At 47.5% G+C, this 20,422-nt stretch overlaps 1 protein-coding gene across 11 annotated transcripts in view; it reads left to right on the plus strand.

Annotated features, from left to right (window-relative positions):
- Positions 1–20,422, plus strand: part of KIAA1109 (KIAA1109 ortholog) — a 294,629-nt gene that overhangs the window by 155,813 nt on the left and 118,394 nt on the right. For all 11 annotated transcript variants that reach the window (XM_044302174.1, XM_044302098.1, XM_044302121.1 and 8 more), the window contains exons 38-41: positions 1,482–1,632; positions 5,139–5,291; positions 8,788–9,028; positions 16,957–17,105. In XM_044302174.1, the coding sequence (XP_044158109.1) occupies positions 1,482–1,632; positions 5,139–5,291; positions 8,788–9,028; positions 16,957–17,105 (694 nt within the window). The remainder of the gene's footprint in view (positions 1–1,481; positions 1,633–5,138; positions 5,292–8,787; positions 9,029–16,956; positions 17,106–20,422) is intronic.

Below are 20,422 nucleotides of genomic sequence, written 5' to 3' on the forward strand. Positions count from 1 at the left end.
TTCAACACTTCAGAATGGCGTCCCTTCGCTCCGTCGTTGCTTCACTGGAGCGGGGCGAATTCCTTTCTTAGATTGACATTCAGGGCGCGTGCCTTCACGTCCCCCATCAGCGCTTCCTACTCTTTGCATTGGAGCCCCGTCACTACAGATTCGTCACGCGTTCCTTTGGATTGGCAATAGCGCCATCAGTCTTCACGAAAGTGCTTGCTCCTCTCCTTGCCCTTCTTCGTACCAAGGGCATCACCCGGGTTCCCTATCTGGACGACATCCTGGTCAAAGCAGCGACCTTCGGTCAGAATGAGGACAGCCTACATATCACTCTGGATACCCTGGCATGCTTTGGCTGGCTGGTGAACTTCCAGAAGTCTCACCAGGCGGATCACTTCCTTGGCATCTCCTCCGACGCAGGTACCTGTCAACTCCGGGCCATTTGTCTAACCCTTCTCCATTGGGGCCGGCCGATCCGGATCCAGTCAGACAACGCCACGCTAGTGGCTTATATCAATTACCAAGGGGGAACCCGCAGTCAAGCAATGATGGAGGAGTCGGCCAAAATCCGGCAGTGGGCAGAGACACATGTACCAGCCCTATCGGCGGTCTACGTTCTGGGAGTGCAGAGTTGAACGGCACATTCCCTCAGTAGGACGACTGTGGACCCGGGAGAGTGGTCTCTGCACCCGGAGGTGTTTGACTCTATCTGTCTCTGTTGGGGCCAACCGGAGGAGGACTTGATGGCATCCAGAATCATCCACAAACTCCCCGCCTTCTTCTCTCGAACAAGAGATCCCCAGGCGTGCGCCATAGACGCACTGGTGGCACCATGGGACGGGTTCTCTCTATTGTACGTATTCCCTCCTCTACCTCTCCTGCCCCAAGTCCTACGCAGGATCAGGATGGAGGGCATCAGCGCTCCGGATTGTCCCCGTCGCACGTGGTACACCGACATCATGCACCTTCTAGAAGACACACCGTGGCATCTTCCTCTCAGAGTCCATCTTCTCTCTCAGGGTCCTGTCTTCCACCAGCGTTTAGAGTTGCTATCTTTGACGGCGTGGCATTCTGAGGCAGCGAGGAGACAAATGCTGGGCACAGGAGCTGACAGACTAGAACAAGAACAGGTAGGAGGAAGATCCTGTAGTCCTACACATACAACATGCTGCTTAATATCCCAGCAGGCAGACATGTCACTCAGGGCAGCACTTATATTCACTCCCTTTGCAGAGCCGGGGGAGGGGCAGAGATTGTTGTTATTGCAGGTAAACAAACAGCCAGAAGAGAACCAGGGAAATTAGGAAATATAATATTTTTTACCTCAAACTTGCTTAGCTCAGTTATATATTGCTGCCCATCAGATTAACATTGCTATACATTTTTTTTCATAACCCGGACAACCCCTTTAAGGGAACACACTCCAATAACTGCCTTGGCTTTACTTTGAAATGGTTTTGATCAGAACTGTGATTTTATTTTTTATTTTCTAGACAACTAAACCTGCTTAGCACTGCAACCCCAGCTGTTGGAGCATGGTTGGTCCCTATTGACCAGTTAAAATCTTCACTGAACAAGCTGGAAACTGAAGGAACTTTGAGAGTCTGCGCTGTCATGGGTTGTATCATGACCGAAGCCCTTGAGGTGAGTGGAGTGATTATTGTAATGGCTTCTTCACATATAATAAAGCAGTGCAGGAAAAATAAATTTTTAATGCGGTTAATATTGATGATCTGTCCTTAGTATAGCACTCAATACGTGCATCAATATACTTGCCTTTATTGTACAAAATCCAGTGTGTAGTCCAGAATGTTTCATATATTCCTAGTATTCAGCCACTAATGAAAACGGATGTTTCTGTCATTTATTGATCTTCCTCAGCAACATGAGACTGTAGCTGAAAGCTGGAGGGTATGGAGGCATGCTGAGGAAGGCCAATAAATGACCCAAACCTCCTTTTTTCATGAGTAGCTGCATGCTATGAATATATGATACATTCTGACCCACACTGGATTTTGTGCAATAAGGGGTCATGCACACGGCCATCTTTTGGATCCGCAACTGATCTGTATGTCCGTTCTGCTGCCCCTCATAAAAATCCTATTCTTGCCCATTTTACAGACAAGGAAGGACAGTTCTGTAGAGGGCAGGATGTTCCATTCCGCAAAATGCGGAACACACAGTTGGTATCCATTTTTGCGGATCGGAGCCCTAAAAGCAAGCTTATTGTTGCCTGTATTGAGTGCGGTGATATTTTCTACTGGAACTGTCTAGCTTCACAAGCCCTCCACTTTGGAGTGTGGGTGACATTATTTATAACACTATCCTCAGCATAGGCAATTAAACACTGGAGTACTTAAATCACTACCTGTTGCAGAGCCCCAAATGCTTCACACCACAAATTATGATCAAAGTGATATGCAGGTTAGGCTACTTTCACACTAGCATTTTTTAGCGGATCCGTCATGGATCCGTTACAATAATACAACCGCATGCATCCGTCATGAACGGATCCGGTTGTGCTATGTCTTCTATAGCTATGACGGATCAGTCTTGAACACCATTGAAAGTCAATAGGGGATGGATCCGTTTTCTATTTTGCCAGATTGTGTCAGAGAAAACGGATCCGTCCCCATTGACTTACATTGTGTGCCAGGACGGATCCGTTTGGCTCAGTTTCGTCAGGCGGGCAGCGTTTGGAGGCAAACTGAGGCATTCTGAACGGATCCTTTTCCATTCAGAATGCATTAGGGCAAGACTGATCCGTTTTGGACCGCTTGTGTGAGCCCTAAACGGATCTCACAAACGGAAAGCCAAAACACTAGTGTGAAAGTAGCCTTAGCATCAAGACTTCGAATATATCCAAGCTTGTGAAATCATTTCACATGATCCATGAGGTGCACAAATTCCCGTATTTCCTTTATTCATGTTTTCATAACCAGCTTGTTATACAGTTGCACAGATTCATTTTAAAAGCGCTGAGTTTCCACTCAGCATCCTGCGCGATGTTGATGCCCCTTATGTGTACTGATGGGAGTAAACTTACGTTTAAACATGTTACTATAAATCATGTCATGCTACTCAGCAATTCTATTAACTCCTTAGTAACCATCGATACACTTTTTTACCACAGTCACTAAGGGGCCTTAGGCTGGGCCACGCCCTTTTTTATATGGAGGCCCAGTGTAAGCATTGCACAGTTCTCCTGTGCAGCAGAGAGCGCAGTCTAACAGCCCAGACTGGCAAAAGCGCCGATCCTGGCCGTCTAACCCCTTAGCTGTCGTGGGCAAAAGCTTCTGTCTCTGTCTCCCATCAGCACCCCATGAATGAAATTGCGGTGTACTGAAGTCTGTGCATGCAGGCCGTGGCATAATTAAAGCCCAGACCTGCCTCCAGCGTGTTCTAGCGGCACAGCCTGCTGGTGGATGTCAGTATAGGACTGACAGTTAAATACATTGTATTGCAAGAACAGTGCAATGTATTTTAGAAGTGATCAAAAGATCACCTATTATCGACCCCTTGTGGGACTATTAAATGGTTAAAAAAAAAAGTTTTCTTAAATAGCAGTTGAAGTATCCTCCTGTGGATTGTGGCTGTGCTTGATGTAGCAGCTCAGGCCTATTCATTTGGGACTGAGCTGTGCCTAGGCCATGTAACTAATAAATATGACGTTAGATGACTAGGAAGAGGCCGCGGTGCTCACCATAGACCTACGGCCTCTTCATACAGCTGGTTGGCAGGGGTGCTGGGAGGCAGACCCCCATCAATTTGATATTGATGACCCACCCGGAGGAAATGTTATCATTTTTAAACACCTGGACAACCCATTTTATATTTATTGAAAAAGGGTACCCGCTAAGGAAACCTACACTTCAGTAACTGGAAACTCTTGAAGCACAGGGTTTTGTAGTTTGTCAGTTCATGAAAATAGTTGTTGAATACTAGGGTTGTTTCGATACCAAAATTTTGATTCGGTTTCCATAACATAAAAAAGTATTGCGATACTCGATACCACGCAGAAAAAATAAAACGTGGTAGCGTGCATTCCGCATTTTATGAAACATCTGGCCCATAATCAAACAGTCCTATACTATTTTTTGGGGGGACAAGGTGAGTAAAAAAAAAAATGTCGAATCGTGCAGTTTTACTTTCACGGCGCTCACCGCATAGGATATTTTTTAAATACATAATATTTTAGTGGTTTTTTTTGTTTGTTTTTTCCTTACTGTTTAATAATTATTTCCCCCCTTAGGGGCTAGAACCTGGGATCTTTTAATCCCTTGTCCTATTCACCCTAATAGAGCTCTATTAGTGTGGTGAATAGGACTTCACACTCTCCCTGCTGCCCTGTGCATAGTACACACAGCAGCAGGGAGATTACCATGGCAGCCAGGGCTTCAGTAGCATCCTGGCTGCCATGGTAATCGATCAGAGCCCCAGAATTACACTGCTGGGGCTCTGATCAGAAGCTGCCACTGCCACCAATGAGGAGGAGGTGAGGAGACCCTGTGGCCACTGCCACCAATGATTTTAAATCCCTCAGCAGCACGGGGAGAAGGAAGCAGTCTCTCCCTCCCCCCTGTGTGCACTGCTCCACCAATGATCACGAACGTTTAATACATTACAAATACAGGAGGCAGAAACACATTGCCGGCACCCGACCTCTGACAAGTAGCTGCAATCAGTGGCAGTTAACCCCTCAGGTGCAGCACAGGGGGAGGGAGAGACTGCTTCCTTCTCCCCGTGCTGCTGAGGGAACATGGCCACGCTGAGAGCAGCGCGATCCATGTTCTCTGATACTGAGCTGTACAGTAAAAGGCAAATCGATACCGTGCTAAAAGTATCGATTGGGTATTGAAATTTCGATACCCGAAACAACTCTATTGAATACAGTACATCTGTAACAAATTATATATATTTTTTCTGTCATTTCTTTCATTTCTTGTTGCTCACATAGTGCCAATCTATATTTCATAGAGATTGTCACCATTCACATCAGTCCCATCAATTTCCGTGTCGGACACACTCTTTCATAGACACTAAGGCTGATTTTATTAGATATTTTTCATAGAAATGCTTGCATGGCACATCTTAGTAACCGCTTTTCTTTCTAACATTGATTTTTATTGCTTATCGAATTTTTCTTACAGAATAAAAGTATTCATTTTCCCCTGAGAAGCAAGTACAACAAACTCACGAAACAATCACGTTTCCTTCAAGAAAATCCATCTTGCCTACTTTGTAACCTGCTTCATCACTACTTACATCAAGCAAATTACTCCATCATTGAAGATGCCACTTTGGTAAGTTTTTGATAATTATCTTTTTTTTGAATAGCTGTTAGATTACTAATTTTAATCCTGATAGTTTAGACAATTATACAACTGATCTCCTCTGGATACATCATCAGTATCTGATCATTGGGAGTATGAGGCTTGAGACCCCCCTCGATCAGCTGTTAAGAAGGCATCTGTATTCCCAATAGTGTTGCAGCCTTCTCGCTGCTTTGCCTAGGCTGATTGACAACATGCTCATCACATGGCCTAGGAGCATCTCAGTCCCATTGAAGTGAATCGGGGCTGACCGTGATACCAAGCACAGCTGCTATACAATTGACAACACTGTGCTTGGTGAGCACTGAGTAGGCCGCAGCACTTACTGGAGCGCCGCTGCCTTCTCAAATCCCCACCATTCAGATACTGATGACCTATTCAGAGGATGGGTTATCAGTATTAAAATCTTGGAGAACCCTTTTGAGTAAAATAAACGGGATGCTTCTCCAGCAGCACATGGTCCAACAGAAGCAATGCTTTCCTCAGCAGTGTAAGCCCTTTTCTTAATATTTCACAAATATCACAATATCTTCAAGTGATAGCATAGGAGGGCTCACTCTGTAAAGGTCACCACATACAAGTGCAAGCATTGCTGAAGATTGTTCTCATCAGAACTCAGCTTTTCCAGCTTTCTGAGCATACAGTTGTCCCCCCACCCAGCATCATCCCTATTTACAACCCGAATTCCTAAAAAAGCTGTGTAAAAAGTAAATAAAAACTGAATGCAATGATTCGCAAATCTCATAGATCCATATATTAGTCACAATAGATCATAGAACACATATCATATGTTGGAAGAGAGACTTTTTACCATTTCATTACTCATTTAATAACTTGATGGCAGCAATGGATCTCAAAAAAGTTAAGACAGGGCCATGTCTACCATTGTGTAGCATAATTGAAAAAGGCTTCTTGGCTGAAATATCTCATATAGATTAAAATGACTACTGGATTTATATAATTTAGTTAATTTAGTAGTGCTGCCTCTCTTTTTGCTTTTCTGGACTCTACACTGGAGGCGAGTAGGACCAAACCCTCAGAGCTGTCCACATGTACATTTGTTTTATAATTTGTAGCCTCCCCTCATCTTTTAACAACAGTCTGTAAACGTCTGGGAAGTGGAGACCAACTATTCGAGTTTTGGGAGAGGAATGTTGTCCTATTCCTGTCTGGTGTAGAACTCTAGCTGCTGAACAGTCTTGGGTTTTTTGCCGGGTTTTTTCATGATGCGCCAAATGTTTTCTGTTGGTGAAAGGTCTGGACTACAGGCAGGCCAGTTTAGCACCTGCACTCTTCTTCTGTGGAGCCATGCTGATGGATACAGGTATGTGGATTTAAAATTGTCTTTTTGACATGTATAAAGCCTTCCCTGAAAGTGACGTTGTGTGGATGGGAGGATATGTTGTTCTAAAACCTGTAGTTGATTGTGCTTTCCAGATGTGTAAGCTGCTCACTCCATAGGCACTAATTCAACTCCATACAATCAGAGATGCAGGATTTTGAACTGGGAGCTTAAAACAAGCCGGATGGTCCCTCTCCTCTTGAGTCTGTAGGACACAGCATTTGTGGTTTCCAAGAATTTCCAATTTGAAGTCATCTGACCATAGAACGTTTTTTTATTTTGCTTCAGTCAATTTTAAATGAGTTTTGCACATATGGCTTCTTCTTTGCATGGTACAGCTTTAAAGAGGTTTCTCATCCATCTCATTAGGGGACACAAGCTTTGACCATGGGTATAGCTGTTGCCGCTAGGAGGTGGACACTAAGCATACAGTGTAAGCTCCTCCCTCTTCAGCTATACCCTTCCTACAGGGACTAAGCTAAATCCGTTTTAGCTTAGTGTCTGTAGGAGGCAGACCTCCCTGCGTTGCAGGTCTGCAGTTTTTTTTTTTCGTTTTTTTCTAGCAGGGAGTTTTAGGCAGTCCTTAAAACTGCCTGCACTCCCACCCAAGAGGTGGGAGACCAGGTGGTCACCCAAACCCCCTACTCCTTCCCGGGCTCCAGAAGAAAAGGAGGACCAGAGGACCTGTAAAAACCTCAGTCTCCCGCCATCATTTGGGTCAGCACAACCGCCCACGCCGTAAGTCCCCTTTGTTGCGGTGTAGCGTGGCAGGACTTAGTGCGGGCGTCCGTTTTCCAGTGGGTCGGGTCTGGCCAGGGGAGCAGCCTAGTCCCTTACTAATTTAGGCCCCGGCTTCATTTGGGGCCTAGTGCTGGGGGCGTCCGTTTTCCAGGCACAGCGCAAACTGTCCGCCATGGTGGGGGCGGAGTTTCCCAGCAGCTTCTTCCTGAACGCATCTGGGAGAGGAGGGGGCAGAGTTTCCTCCTCGGAGCGCCGCTTCATTTTCGGCGGGCCAAAAGGGTCATGATTAATTGAGGCCCCGGCTTCTGTGCAGCCTACTCCTGTAGGGCTCCCCTTTGACTTATTTTTCCTCGGCCGGCGTGTTGGGTCGGTCGGGGATGCAGGCAGGCGTGCTGGCAAGCAGGGGTGGGTTCAGAGATGGATGGGCCGGCCCTGGGGGGCCGACGTTATTTTGGGGGCGGGGGCTGTTGATTCCTCACACGCCGGCAGCTGAAGCAGAGGGAGAGTGGGATTTAAAGCACCTGGTGGGATGCTGACAGACTGGCTTGCGGCTTGGAGGGACACAGGCTGGGTAAGTGTTGTTTGTCCCTTCTTACAGGGCCTAACCTCCCCCCCCCCCTTTTTCTTTTCCTCATTGGGGTGTCATTATGTCTGAACCCAGGCCTGTGGTCCCGAAGCAGGTGGTCCCTTTGGCGATATGCCCCCATTGTATGTGATGGTAAAACCCCTTTACTTAAATTTGTGGATTGCACAGTGAACTCTGTTCACAGGCAGTGATTTCTGAAAGTGTTCCTGAGCTCACGCAGTGATTTCCAGTACGGAATTATGTCCGTTTTTAATGCAGTGCTGCCCGAGGGTCCTTAGATAATCCAATAATGACCGTTGGCCTTGTCCCTTGTTCACATGGATTTTTCCAGATTCTCTGAAACCTAGTGTCACTAACTTTTACAACCTTTTGTTGCCCCTGTCCGAACTTTTTTTAGATGAGTTAATTTTTTTAATGAAATTATAAAATACCTCACTTTCAGTATCTGATATGTGTCCTATTGTGAATAAAATATGGGTCTATGAGATTTACAAATCATTGCATTTAGTTTTTATTTACAGTTATTCACATTTAACTACACACTTATTTTGGAATTAGGGTGGTATTTACTTTTTCAGCACCACCTAGGCTCTGAGTTCAGCAGGTTAAAAACCTGGCGTATAGTACAGAGCAGCAATACCACCTAGTCTGTATGGCCTAATCTAAATCCCAGACCCTAGAATCCACCTAATAATAAACTTAGCTGCTTAAATGGTGGTCAAAGAGCAGCCTCAGTGGCAGGTACTTGTGATCCATAATTGAAAGATTGCTTATGGTTTCACTTTTATTTCTTGTAGGGCGATGGCCTTCCTGCTCTCGTCACATTGAAAAAAGGGCTTGTTGCTCTTGCTAGGCAGTGGATGAAGTTTATTGTTGTGACACCAGCATTTAAAGGGGTACGTTTGGTCAGACCAGCCCAACCACTGAAGCCACAAAGTACTCTGAGGAAAGATGAGGATGATCTGAATGGTTTAGAAAATGGAGGAGCTCTGCAAAGTGATACCAGTGCAGATGGGGCTGAGTTTGAGTTTGATGCAGGTATGTTATGGTCTCTTTTATATGTATGACATTTTATCAGATGTGTACAGTATCGGGTAAATCTTTTTAATTTATTTTCATTTAAATTTTTGGGAAAGTGGGGTGATTTGAATTTTTAGATATTTAAATTTATTTATTTTTTTAAACTTATTTTGAATCTCTTTTTTTTTATGCATTTTTTTGGGCCCCCATGTGTACCCCAACATGCAATCATGGGATTTTATCCATTACGCTATACAATGATCGATTTATTAAAATTCAGTGTTGCCACCTTGTAATATAGAAGTAATAAGCCTAGTAGCCTACTACAGGCTTTGACTTATTACAGCAATGGAACACCTTCCCCGATCTCAGCCAGGCGGAGGTAGTCCTGCCTGAGAAGACCATGCTTCCTGGTTTTTTTGCCTTTCAGATGCAGTGGTCACATTTGACTATGGCATCTGAGTAGTTAAATGTCCGCTATTGTCGTTACCGCTGATCGCAGACCTTAACCCTGGGAGCAGGTGCCGTCTTTAAAGGGAACCTGTCACCAGTTTTATGGTGTCCTAACTAAGGGCAACATAAATAAGTGACTGATTCTCTTAGCAAAATGCTGGGTCACTTTTTTTAATTGACCCAGTCAATCTGCCAACATCTTGTATTGAAAAGCTCCAGCTGATAATGATGAGTCATGAATATTTATGAGCTCCTGACTCTCCCCGCCTACCTGCTGCTGATTGACAGTTATTTTCCATATGAATCAGCAGCAGGTGGGCAGGGGAGTGGCTATAGCTGTTAATTAAATAAACGCTGGACTCAATGACATCACGCTGGACTCAAATCAGCTCATTAGCATGCAGCATCTTTGTATGTATATTATGAGGTAACCATCTGTCGCACCAGTAAGTGAATACATCTAAGGCACTTTTTAGTAGTTAATGATTGTATATAATTAGTTAGATTATAATCAAATATCTACATGACAGGTTCCCTTTAAAGACCCAACATCCTCCTTACATGTATTGTGGTTGTCGGGAAGGGGTTAAAGGCCATTTTGAAGACTTACTAAAAAAAATAAAAAAAAATTGATATATTGCCTCAGTATGTCATCAGTATTCCATCCAATTTCAAGTTGGTATTTAATGGGGTTGTCGCACAAAAATATTCTATATTTTTCAAACGAGGCCCTGGATCCGAATATCCAGTAAAATATAACTGTATAGCACCACCTACTGTGTGTTCTTTTCCTTATCTTTATGTCCATCTCACTGATGTGGACACACATGCTCAGTTCCATCCTTCAGCTGTCACCAGCCATATCTTCTGTTAGAAGGTGTAACAGTTAAAGGGAGATAGTGGCACATGAAAGACACATACCTTGAGCTGTGATATGGAGAGAGCTGTTGATACACAATGTCCCATCATTGCTTCTATTCTACCGTTTGAGTGATCTATCATTTTTATCCTCTCTTTCTCGCCCATTTTCCTTGGGGGACACAGACCTTGGGTATAGCTCAGCTCCCTAGGAGGCGTGACACTAAGTAAAACTGTTAAGCCCCTCCTCCATCAGCTATACCCTCAGCCTGGAGATAGAGGCTACCAGTTTTAGCTTAGTGTCCAAGGAGGCAAGACACTCCCTGCTACTGCAGGGCTGTTTTCTCCTTGTTATTTTTACTTTTTCTACTAATTTTGTTATTTTATTTTTTCCTAGGGATACCAGAGACGCATTGACCTCTCTGCTCTCCCGGGGTTGAGCTGCGCCAGTGCAAACTTATCTGCACTGCTGCCTCCCCCACAGAAGCAATAGGAGGATCTGGGCAGCAATGGCTCCCCTACATCCCGCCAGCTAGGGGGTCGCCCGCACGCCAAGCCCCTCTTCCAGCTTCCTGCCACTGCGGTGCCAGTGGCTGAAGGGGCGACCCTGCTGGAAAGGACTGAGGGTGAAGACGTCGGACGGTGAGATGGCTATTCCAGCCCATACCCCGTCCCTATCTGCAGCATCTACCCCTCTGGGTAAGGGGGGCACCCGTGGTCGCTCATTCTGAGCGCTCATCTGCAGGACAATGCAGCACAGCAGCATCCTCAGCACCCCCACGCCGTTCCCCCCCACGCTGCTATCTTTCTCCCCTCCCCCTCATTCGGGGCTGACTCCATTTTTCTCTTCTCTCTCTCCCCCTTCCCGCCGAGAACGGGGGGCGGGGCTTAGCGGTCCCGGCAGGGGGCGGGGCTTACGCGCGCGTCATTTTGGGGGCGGAGCTACGTTCTCCTTCACAGGAGACATTTCAAGCGCTGGAGGGGGCGGAGCTTGTTCCCCGCGCTTTCTGCTGAGGTTTCCCGCGCTTCCTCACTCCTGACAGGAAGCTGGGACACGGTGGGGGACTCTAACCTCCTGTGTACATCGCTCGGCTTCTGTGGGCGCTCTCTCTGCTGCTCTCTGCTGCTCACTGCTGTTCACTGCTTCTCTGCTGCTGCTGATCTGGGCCATCTCCTGACGTTCTTCTGAGGCACTGGTAGGACAGTTAACCCTCTCCTAACCCTCCTGGTCATAGCTGCTATAACCCTTTGTGGTCTCTATATTAGAGTACAACCACACTTCAGCATGTCAGATCCCACAGGTGCCCCCAAACCCTGGTACCATGCCTGTACCGCCTGTAAGGAACTTTTTCCGCGTGGGCAATCTGAGCCGCATTGCCTTGCATGTCAGGCCTCGGTGCAGGGCCCACTTCCCGCTGCGCCCCCCGGTGCCTCTGAACCCCCTGACTGGGCTAGGTCTCTGTCTCAGGCGGTGGAAAGCCTTACACACGTAGTGGGCCGTCTCGTGGATAGACCGCCTCTCCCGCAGGCTGCCACAATCCCTGTCGCACCCGCTGGGACTACCGTTTCTGCCGCCCCCACTGGTTCCCTGCCTCCCAGCGAATCTTCCAGGGCCCGGCATACTCAGAAACGTTCAAGGGTTGAGCGCACATCTTCTCCAGATGCTTCGCTCTCTCCGCCATGCGTGCGAGCTCAGTCAAGTCTATCCTCTCAGAGGGATACGCTTTCTGAGGGAGAACTGGCGGATTCGGACGTGGACATGGACTCAGAGCTTCCATCCAAATTGGCGTCCGCGGTGGGGCATCTTGTCACTAGCATCCGTGATACCTTTCAGCTACACGATGACCCCCCCAGCTCTGAACAGGCCGGCGTGTCCTTTCTCCGCCCCAAACAGGCCTCCAAGGTTTTTCCCATACACGCTGATTTTTCTTCTGTGGTATCCAAGGCTTGGACTCGGCCTAACGTCCGCTTTATTACACCCAAAAAGCTGGACATTTGTTATCCCTTTCCAGCGGATTCTGTGACCACGTGGACATCCCCGCCTAAGGTTGATCCTCCCGTGGCTCGCCTGTCCAAAAGCACTACTATTCCTGTACAGGACGGATCTTCCCTCCAGTCTGTTGAGGACCGTCGTACGGAATCCCTCTCCAAGGCCATATTTACTGCCTCTGGTTCGGCCCTTAGACCGGTCTTTGCCTCCGCCTGGGTTGGCAAAGCGGTCTCTGAATGGGGTTTGCAACTGGAACGGGAGTTAGGGTCGGACGTCCCTGTTCAGGACCTCCGTTCCTTAGCCCAACTAATTGTTCAGGCCGGAAAATTCGTCTGTGAGGCCTCCCTTGATGCGGGTGCCCTCATTGCCCGTTCCTCTGCCCTGGCAGTTTCTGTCAGGAGGGAACTCTGGCTGAAGGTTTGGGCGGCGGACGCCGCTTCCAAACGCTCTTTGGCCGGCCTACCATTCACAGGTTCCCGTCTGTTCGGAACCCGTCTGGACGAACTTATATCAGAGGCCACGGGTGGGAAGAGTACTCACCTCCCCCAGTCCAGGCCAATGGGCGCCCCCCGTGGTCGCGCTGGTTCGTCCCGTTTTCGGTCCTTTCGCAAGCCCACCGGGTCTAGACCCGCGGCCAGTTCTTCTTCCTCTGGCCCAGCCCAGGATAGACGCAAGAAGCCGTTTTTTCGGACGCAACCTACCTGGCGCAAGTCCCAGCCTGCACGGGCTCCCACAGGCCAGCAGCCCTCTGCCTGAAGGTGCGCCCCCACCCACCCGGGTGGGGGGCCGCCTTCTCCTATTCAGGAACGTATGGCGGGCCCACATCTCAGACGCATGGGCGCTCGAGATTGTATCTTGCGGATACAAAATCGAATTTGCGTCCATTCCGCCGGACCGTTTCTTCCGATCCCGTCCTCCGCGAGATCCCGTACGAGTGGCCGCCTTCTTCGCGGCCATTCACTCTCTAATGGACAAGGGTGTCGTCGCCCCCGTGCCTCCGACGGAAAGGTTCAGGGGGTTCTACTCGAACCTCTTTGTGGTTCCCAAGAAGGAAGGCTCAGTGCGTCCGATCTTGGACCTAAAACGCCTGAACCGTTTTCTCCGACTGCAGAGATTCCGGATGGAGTCTCTCAGGTCCGCAGTGGCCTCCCTGGAAAGAGGGGATTTCATGGCCTCAATCGACATTCAGGATGCATACCTCCACGTTCCGGTTGCTCCATGTCATCACCGCTTCATGCGCTTCGCGGTGGGGGACGATCACTTCCAATTCGTCGCCCTTCCCTTTGGTCTGGCGACGGCTCCTCGAGTGTTCACCAAGGTCCTGGCCCCTGTCTTGGCCCTTCTACGTTCAAGAAGTGTTTTTCTTCTCCCATACTTGGACGACATCCTGGTCAAGGCACCCTCCTTCTCTCAGACATCCCGCAGTGTGGAACTCACTCTGGAGACCCTGACGCGGTTCGGTTGGATTATCAACCACCCCAAATCTTCCCTTACCCCCTCCAGACGGCTGATCTTCCTGGGGATGCTCCTGGATACAGAGTTGGCGGAGGTCCGCCTTCCGTCGGACAAGCGTCTGGCCCTTCGCGGGTCGGTTCGCAGTCTCCTCCGTCATCACCGCCCTTCCCTCAGATCCAGCATGCGGTTGTTAGGAAAGATGGTTGCCTGTTTCGAAGCGGTGCCGTTCGCACAATTCCGATCCCGCACCTTTCAGAGGGCAATTCTGTCGGCCTGGGACAAATCACCGAGGAGTCTGGACAGGACCTTTCTTCTGCCTCCCCTGGCTCGGGCTTCCCTCGGCTGGTGGTTGCATATCCCTCTAAGGGGGAAGTCCTTCCTTCCACTGAACTGGCTGGTGATTACCACAGATGCCAGCTTACGGGGGTGGGGGGGGGGTTTTCCCTCCCCGGTCCGTCCAGGGCGTTTGGTCTCTATCGGAGTCCAGACTTCCAATCAATATTCTGGAACTGAGGGCGATTCTTCTGTCCCTCAGACACTGGACCCATCTGCTGAGGGGCCACCCTGTTCGGATCCAATCGGACAATGCCACGGCTGTGGCATACATAAACCATCAGGGAGGCACTCGCAGCGCTGCAGCGATGCAAGAGGTGACCCTCATTCTCCTCTGGGCGGAGACGCACGTGCCGGCCTTATCTGCGATTTACATCCCGGGGGTGGACAACTGGGCGGCGGATTTCCTCAGCCGGTCCACCATCGACCCGGGAGAATGGTCCCTGCACCCAGAGGTGTTCGAAGCCCTTTGTCTTCGCTGGGGTCGCCCCGACGTGGACCTCATGGCCTCCAAATTCAACCACAAGGTCCCCCTATACCTGGTCAGGGCACGGGACCCGAAGGCATACGGCGCCGACGCGCTCGTCCTTCCGTGGCGCGAATTCTCCCTTCTGTACGTCTTTCCTCCTTTTCCCCTCCTGCCACGGGTTCTTCGGAGGATCGCGGCAGAGGGCGTCCCCGCGATTCTAATCGCCCCGGATTGGCCCCGCCGGTCTTGGTACGCCGACCTAATGTTGCTGTTGGCAGACGCACCGTGGCCACTGCCCTCCAGGGAAGACCTTGTCTCTCAGGGACCGATCTTCCACGAGCATTTAGGCTCGCTACGTTTGACGGCGTGGCTATTGAGACCGCCGTCTTAACGCGACGGGGTTTCTCCGCGGACGTAGTCCGCACCATGATCCGGGCTCGTAAGCCCGTATCCTCTAGGATCTACTATCGGGTTTGGAGGTCCTATCTGGGGTTCTGTGAGTCCCGGAGCATCCCACCTCTCCGGTTTTCTCTTCCCACAATCCTGTCCTTCCTCCAGTCGGGTCTGGACCTGGGGCTGTGCCTCAGTTCTCTGAAGGGTCAGATTTCGGCGCTGTCTATTCTTCTCCAGCGTCCCCTGGCCCCTCTAGGGCCAATTAAGACCTTCTTACAAGGGGTGGCTCACTCTGTTCCGCCGTACCGCCCTCCAGTTCCTTCCTGGGACCTGAATGTGGTGCTCTCGGCGCTCCAATCAGCCCCCTTCGAGCCTTTACGGGAGGTCTCCCTTCGCCTTCTGTCCTGCAAGGTCATCTTTCTTGTGGCCGTCACGTCTCTCCGACGGGTGTCGGAGTTAGCGGCTCTTTCTTGCTCCGAACCTTTCCTGATCTTCCACCAGGATAAGGTTGTGCTTCGGCCTGTCCCGACTTTCCTGCCAAAGGTGGTCTCCGCCTTTCACATCAATGAGGACATCGTCCTTCCGTCGCTCTGTCCCTCTCCTTCCCACCCCAGAGAACGGGAACTGCACCGTCTGGATGTGGTCAGGGCGTTGAGGATTTACTTGGAGGTCACCGGGTCCTTTCGGCGCACGGACTCCCTGTTTGTGGTTCCGGAGGGTTCGCGCAGAGGGTTGGCGGTCTCCAAGGTGGCTATTGCCCGTTTCATTAAACTGGCGGTGTCTGAGGCTTATCGAGCCAAGGGCAGACCTCCGCCTTTCGGCGTCACTGCTCATTCCACCAGAGCAGTCGGAGCTTCCTGGGCGCAGAGGCATCGGGCCTCGGCTGAACAGTTGTGCAAAGCAGCCACTTGGTCCTCTCTGCACACTTTCACAAAGTTCTATAGGGTGCATACGCATGCATCAGCGGATGCTGCTTTGGGCCGCCTGGTTTTGCAGGCAGCGGTTTCCTGATGCTCTGGTGGTGGTCCGCCTTGGGTTTGTGGTCCCTCCCTTCTTGGACTGCTCTTGAACGTCCCAAGGTCTGTGTCCCCCAAGGAAAATGGGCGAGAAAAGGAGATTTTTGTATAACTTACCAGTTAAATCTCTTTCTCGCTCTTCCTTGGGGGACACAGCACCCACCCTTCTGTGTTTGGTTACAGGGTTATGGTCTGGCGCCCCGTTGGGTTGCTGGCTGGTTGTTTCCGTTATTGGTTGTTATCCTTTCACTACTTGGATACGCAACTGGTAGCCTCTATCTCCAGGCTGAGGGTATAGCTGATGGAGGAGGGGCTTAACAGTTTTACTTAGTGTCACGCCTCCTAGGGAGCTGAGCTATACCCAAGGTCTGTGTCCCCCAAGGAAGAGCGAGAAAGAGATTTAACTGGTAAGTTATACAAAAATCTCCTTTTTGCATTATATATTCAATAAAGATTACTTTATTTTGTAATACTTTTGATTATCTGCTCTCTTTTTGTAGATTGTGTTTTATTATTCAGCACCACATTTGCAATGATTTTATGATTCTTTCATACACAATGTAATGTGAGGATTATCCATGTGATATTATATTCTTGGGTAATGTATCTATCTTGCTTTTTTAGATTGGTTATTGATGCTAGCATATACGGCACCGCTGAGTGCCGTGATTTCTTCAACTTCTAAACTACCCTTTTAATACCGAGGCAATATCTTCATAATATGTCAGTGTCATGGGTTCTTAATACTTATACGTTTACAAGTAAGCTCATGTGAAACAGGCCATGGGAAGAGTAAAAGATGAACAATTCCTTGAAAAACAGTGTTTCCACATGCCTGACCAGTGTAATTTGTGGATCACATGGAATCTGACTGCCATTTTTGGCAGTATAAAATGACTGCCCGTGAGACATGTTAGATTGGGTTCATGCATTATTTTGTATTTGTCTTAAACTATTTGTCCTTGATATTTTTTTTTAGCAACTATCAGTGAACATACCATGCTTCTTGAAGGGACCAATACGCGGCCTCCACCTGCAGGTGTTTCTTCTGGTCCTGTGAGTGGGGCTGAAATCATAAGGAAGTTGTCTAAATCTCATGCTCATACTGATTCAGCTTTGAAGATTAAAGTAAGTTATGTTAGTTTATTTTTAAGTTTTTTTTTTTAGATACATTCTGCCAAAGGCAATCCTCTTTTATAATCCTGTGTTGTATGTTGAGTTCAGTTACATTGGTCTACCATCACCTGGCTTTTAAAGTTATTTCCTAACCCCTGAAGGATGCAGTCTAGTCGCACTAGACTATACATTCTGCGCCACGTGACCACCTGACTGACTGCGGGCTTTTGCGCTGGTATGCTCCTATGTCTTCCTGTTCAGTTGCATAATGTACATGAAGCAGAATAGGAAGACACAGGAGCATATCCAGTCAAGACATCTGCGAAAGAGCCTACAGACAGTCAGTCACATGAGCACAGCACTATATTCTGACCCCTATAACTTTTTTATATTTATGTCTCCTGAGCTGTATATGGGCTCATTTTTTGCGGGAAAATCTGTACCTTTGATTGATACCATTTTGGTACACTTTATTCAATTTTTTTGGGTAGGAGAAGCAAATTGGCTATTTTGATGCTTTTTTCCATTATGCCATTCACCATATTGGAAAAATAATGTTATCAATAGAATAGAAGATGCTCACCAGTTAAACAGGAGCCCAGCCCACTGACCACCACTCGGTGATATAAGTAGACACAAAAAATTCTAAAAGATGGCCAGCTCACAGTAATTTGCATATAACTTTACTAATTCATATATATATATAATACAACACACTAAAAAACGGTACATAAGTATAAAAAAAAATAAAACTGAATTCATACACCCTATCATATGATCACGGTCCCTTTAAATGCGGAGCACTTTCATATATAATGTTCATATAGAAAATTCATATGTATAAAAAACATATAGTGCATCACTTTGGCGTGCAGTTGGTAGTGTCAGTTAATATTTGGCAATTGTATCTCTTCAGTGTCAACTAAATTGCAAGGTTCTCTTAATTGGTAACAAACTCATAGAACATCATAACAGTCTGCTCCAATGTTCCCTTGTGGTTGAGTGGCATATTGTATTGCTTGCCAGTCCTATCGTAGGTAATGCACATATATTAGTAAAGTGCTTTCTTTGATCCGTAGTTGTTTTCAGTAATGCTTCATACATTTGTTACTCACATATCCTAATACAATGAGCGCTCGTCTCCCACAGACAGACCTCGTTACATGTCGGCTTGAATATGCAGCGTCTCCTGTCGCGCTCCCTGCGCATACGTACTGGGATCGTCAAGACGCCAAGAGCCGGCCGGGGCTCTGCTGTACCGCAATACTAGTAGATATCAATGCACACTTGGAAACCGCCACCAGACGCATTTCAGAACTTACTGTTCCTTCCTCAGTGGTAAAAGAATAATGAATAAATACTGGGGCCTAACACACATGTTTTAAACCCTCTTAGGCCTCCTGCACACAAACTTGTCCGCCCTGTGGCCGCAAAATGCGGGCCGCAATGCACAAACACCGACCGTGGGGCAGCCACAGCGGATCACAGAACCATTTACTTTAATAGGTCCGCGATCCGGCCGTTCCGCAAAAAGATAGGACATGTCCTATCTTTTTGTGGAACGAAAGTACGGGACGAAACCCCATGAAAGCACTCCGTAGTGTTCCGTTCCGTGCTTCTGTTCCCACCATTCCGGATTTGTGGACCCATTGAAGTGAATGTGTCTGCATCCGTGATGCGGAATGCACATGGAAAGGTGCCCATGTATTGCAGGTCCTCAAATGTGGTCCGCAATACTGCAACGGGCAGCACACGCTCGTGCAGGAGGCCTTAGGTAGGTTCAAATCACTGGACCGGATCGTCAAAAACAACTGCTTACACATTTGTATTGGGTGTAACTGTTATCAGCAACTAATTGGCAGTTGATGTGAACTCAGTTAATACTGTGTGTTTATCTACCCTACTTAATTGCAATAATATATCCTTAACATAGTTGTATCATCTTCTCCTAACATATATCATGCCATTAAAAACTAAGAATCAAATATAAAAAATATATAATAGAAAATAATAAAAAATTAAGAAAAATAAAGAATAAAGAGAAAACATATTTTTTTTTAAATATATTTGAATAGTACGGGTGTTTTCAGTCACGGTGATACCCATGATATTTATATTTTTTGTTATTTAGGTATTTTTTTATTATACGGAAATGGCGGTGATTTAAACTTTTATATATTTTTTATATATATATTTAACTTTTTTTTTGTAATGATTTTTGAAGTTCATAGATGAGCCCATAAAATCTGTTTAATTTTTTTTTTAAACCATCATATATTTTTAAAATGACTATTACTTTAAATAGCGCATTTCTTATGTTGGCCTGCCATATGGTGGCCAAAATATGAATTGCAGCATTAAAAGCAACTACTGACAGCCCCAAGCTTCCGGGTTTTTGACCATTTAGATGCCGTGATGTCACTTGATCGCAGCATCTAAAACACAGTAATTAGCGCCAGGTCTCTGCTGTTTAAAACAGCAGAGACCTGCCGGCCATGACGCCCGCTGCACGTGCGAGCTGGCGCCATGTTTGCCTATCGCTTCAGCGCCATACATGTACAGCACTGGTAGCGAACTGGTTAAGGCTTGGTAAATTTTAGTTTTTTTTGTTTATGATCTTCACATTTCAGTCCCATGTAAATACCATCACACCACCTCTCTAGCCCCCTCCAATATACAGTCCCATGTAAATAACATCCCTCTCTATATACAGCCCCCTCCACCATACAGTTCCCTGTAAATAACATCACACCATCACTCCTGCCCCCTCCAATATACAGTCCTACGAAAATAGCATCACCCCCTTCTGAGCCACCTTCAACATACAGTCCCATGTAAATAACATCACCCCCTCCCCAGCCTCCTTCAACATACAGCCCCATGTAAATAACATTACCCCTCAACATTCAGTCCGGTGTAAATAATATCACTCCCTTCCACAGCCACCTTCAAAATACAGCCCTATGTAAATAACATCACCTTGCCCTAGCAACCTCTAACATGCATTCCCATGTAAATAACATCACCCCCTCAATCAATTTTCAGTCCCATATAAATAACCACAACTCCCAGCATGCTCTGCCTCTCCCTTCACTTACCTCTCCTCGTGTAGCAGACCTCACCACAGCTTCTTCCCAGGACTTCTCTTCACTGCTGAGGCCTCCTCTCCTGCACTGGTCACATGAGGTCCTTTTCAGCTACTGGATGAACTGATCACATGACCTGTGATGTCACGACAGGTCCTTCAGCTCTTGCAGGGCATTAGATTAAATTGTATTGCCGTCCAGAGGATGGTAATACAGTTGTATCTAGCAGGCAGGCAGTACATT

Source organism: Bufo gargarizans, chromosome 1 (genome assembly GCF_014858855.1).
Source record: "Bufo gargarizans isolate SCDJY-AF-19 chromosome 1, ASM1485885v1, whole genome shotgun sequence".
In the NCBI taxonomy this organism is placed as follows: Eukaryota; Metazoa; Chordata; class Amphibia; order Anura; family Bufonidae; genus Bufo; species Bufo gargarizans.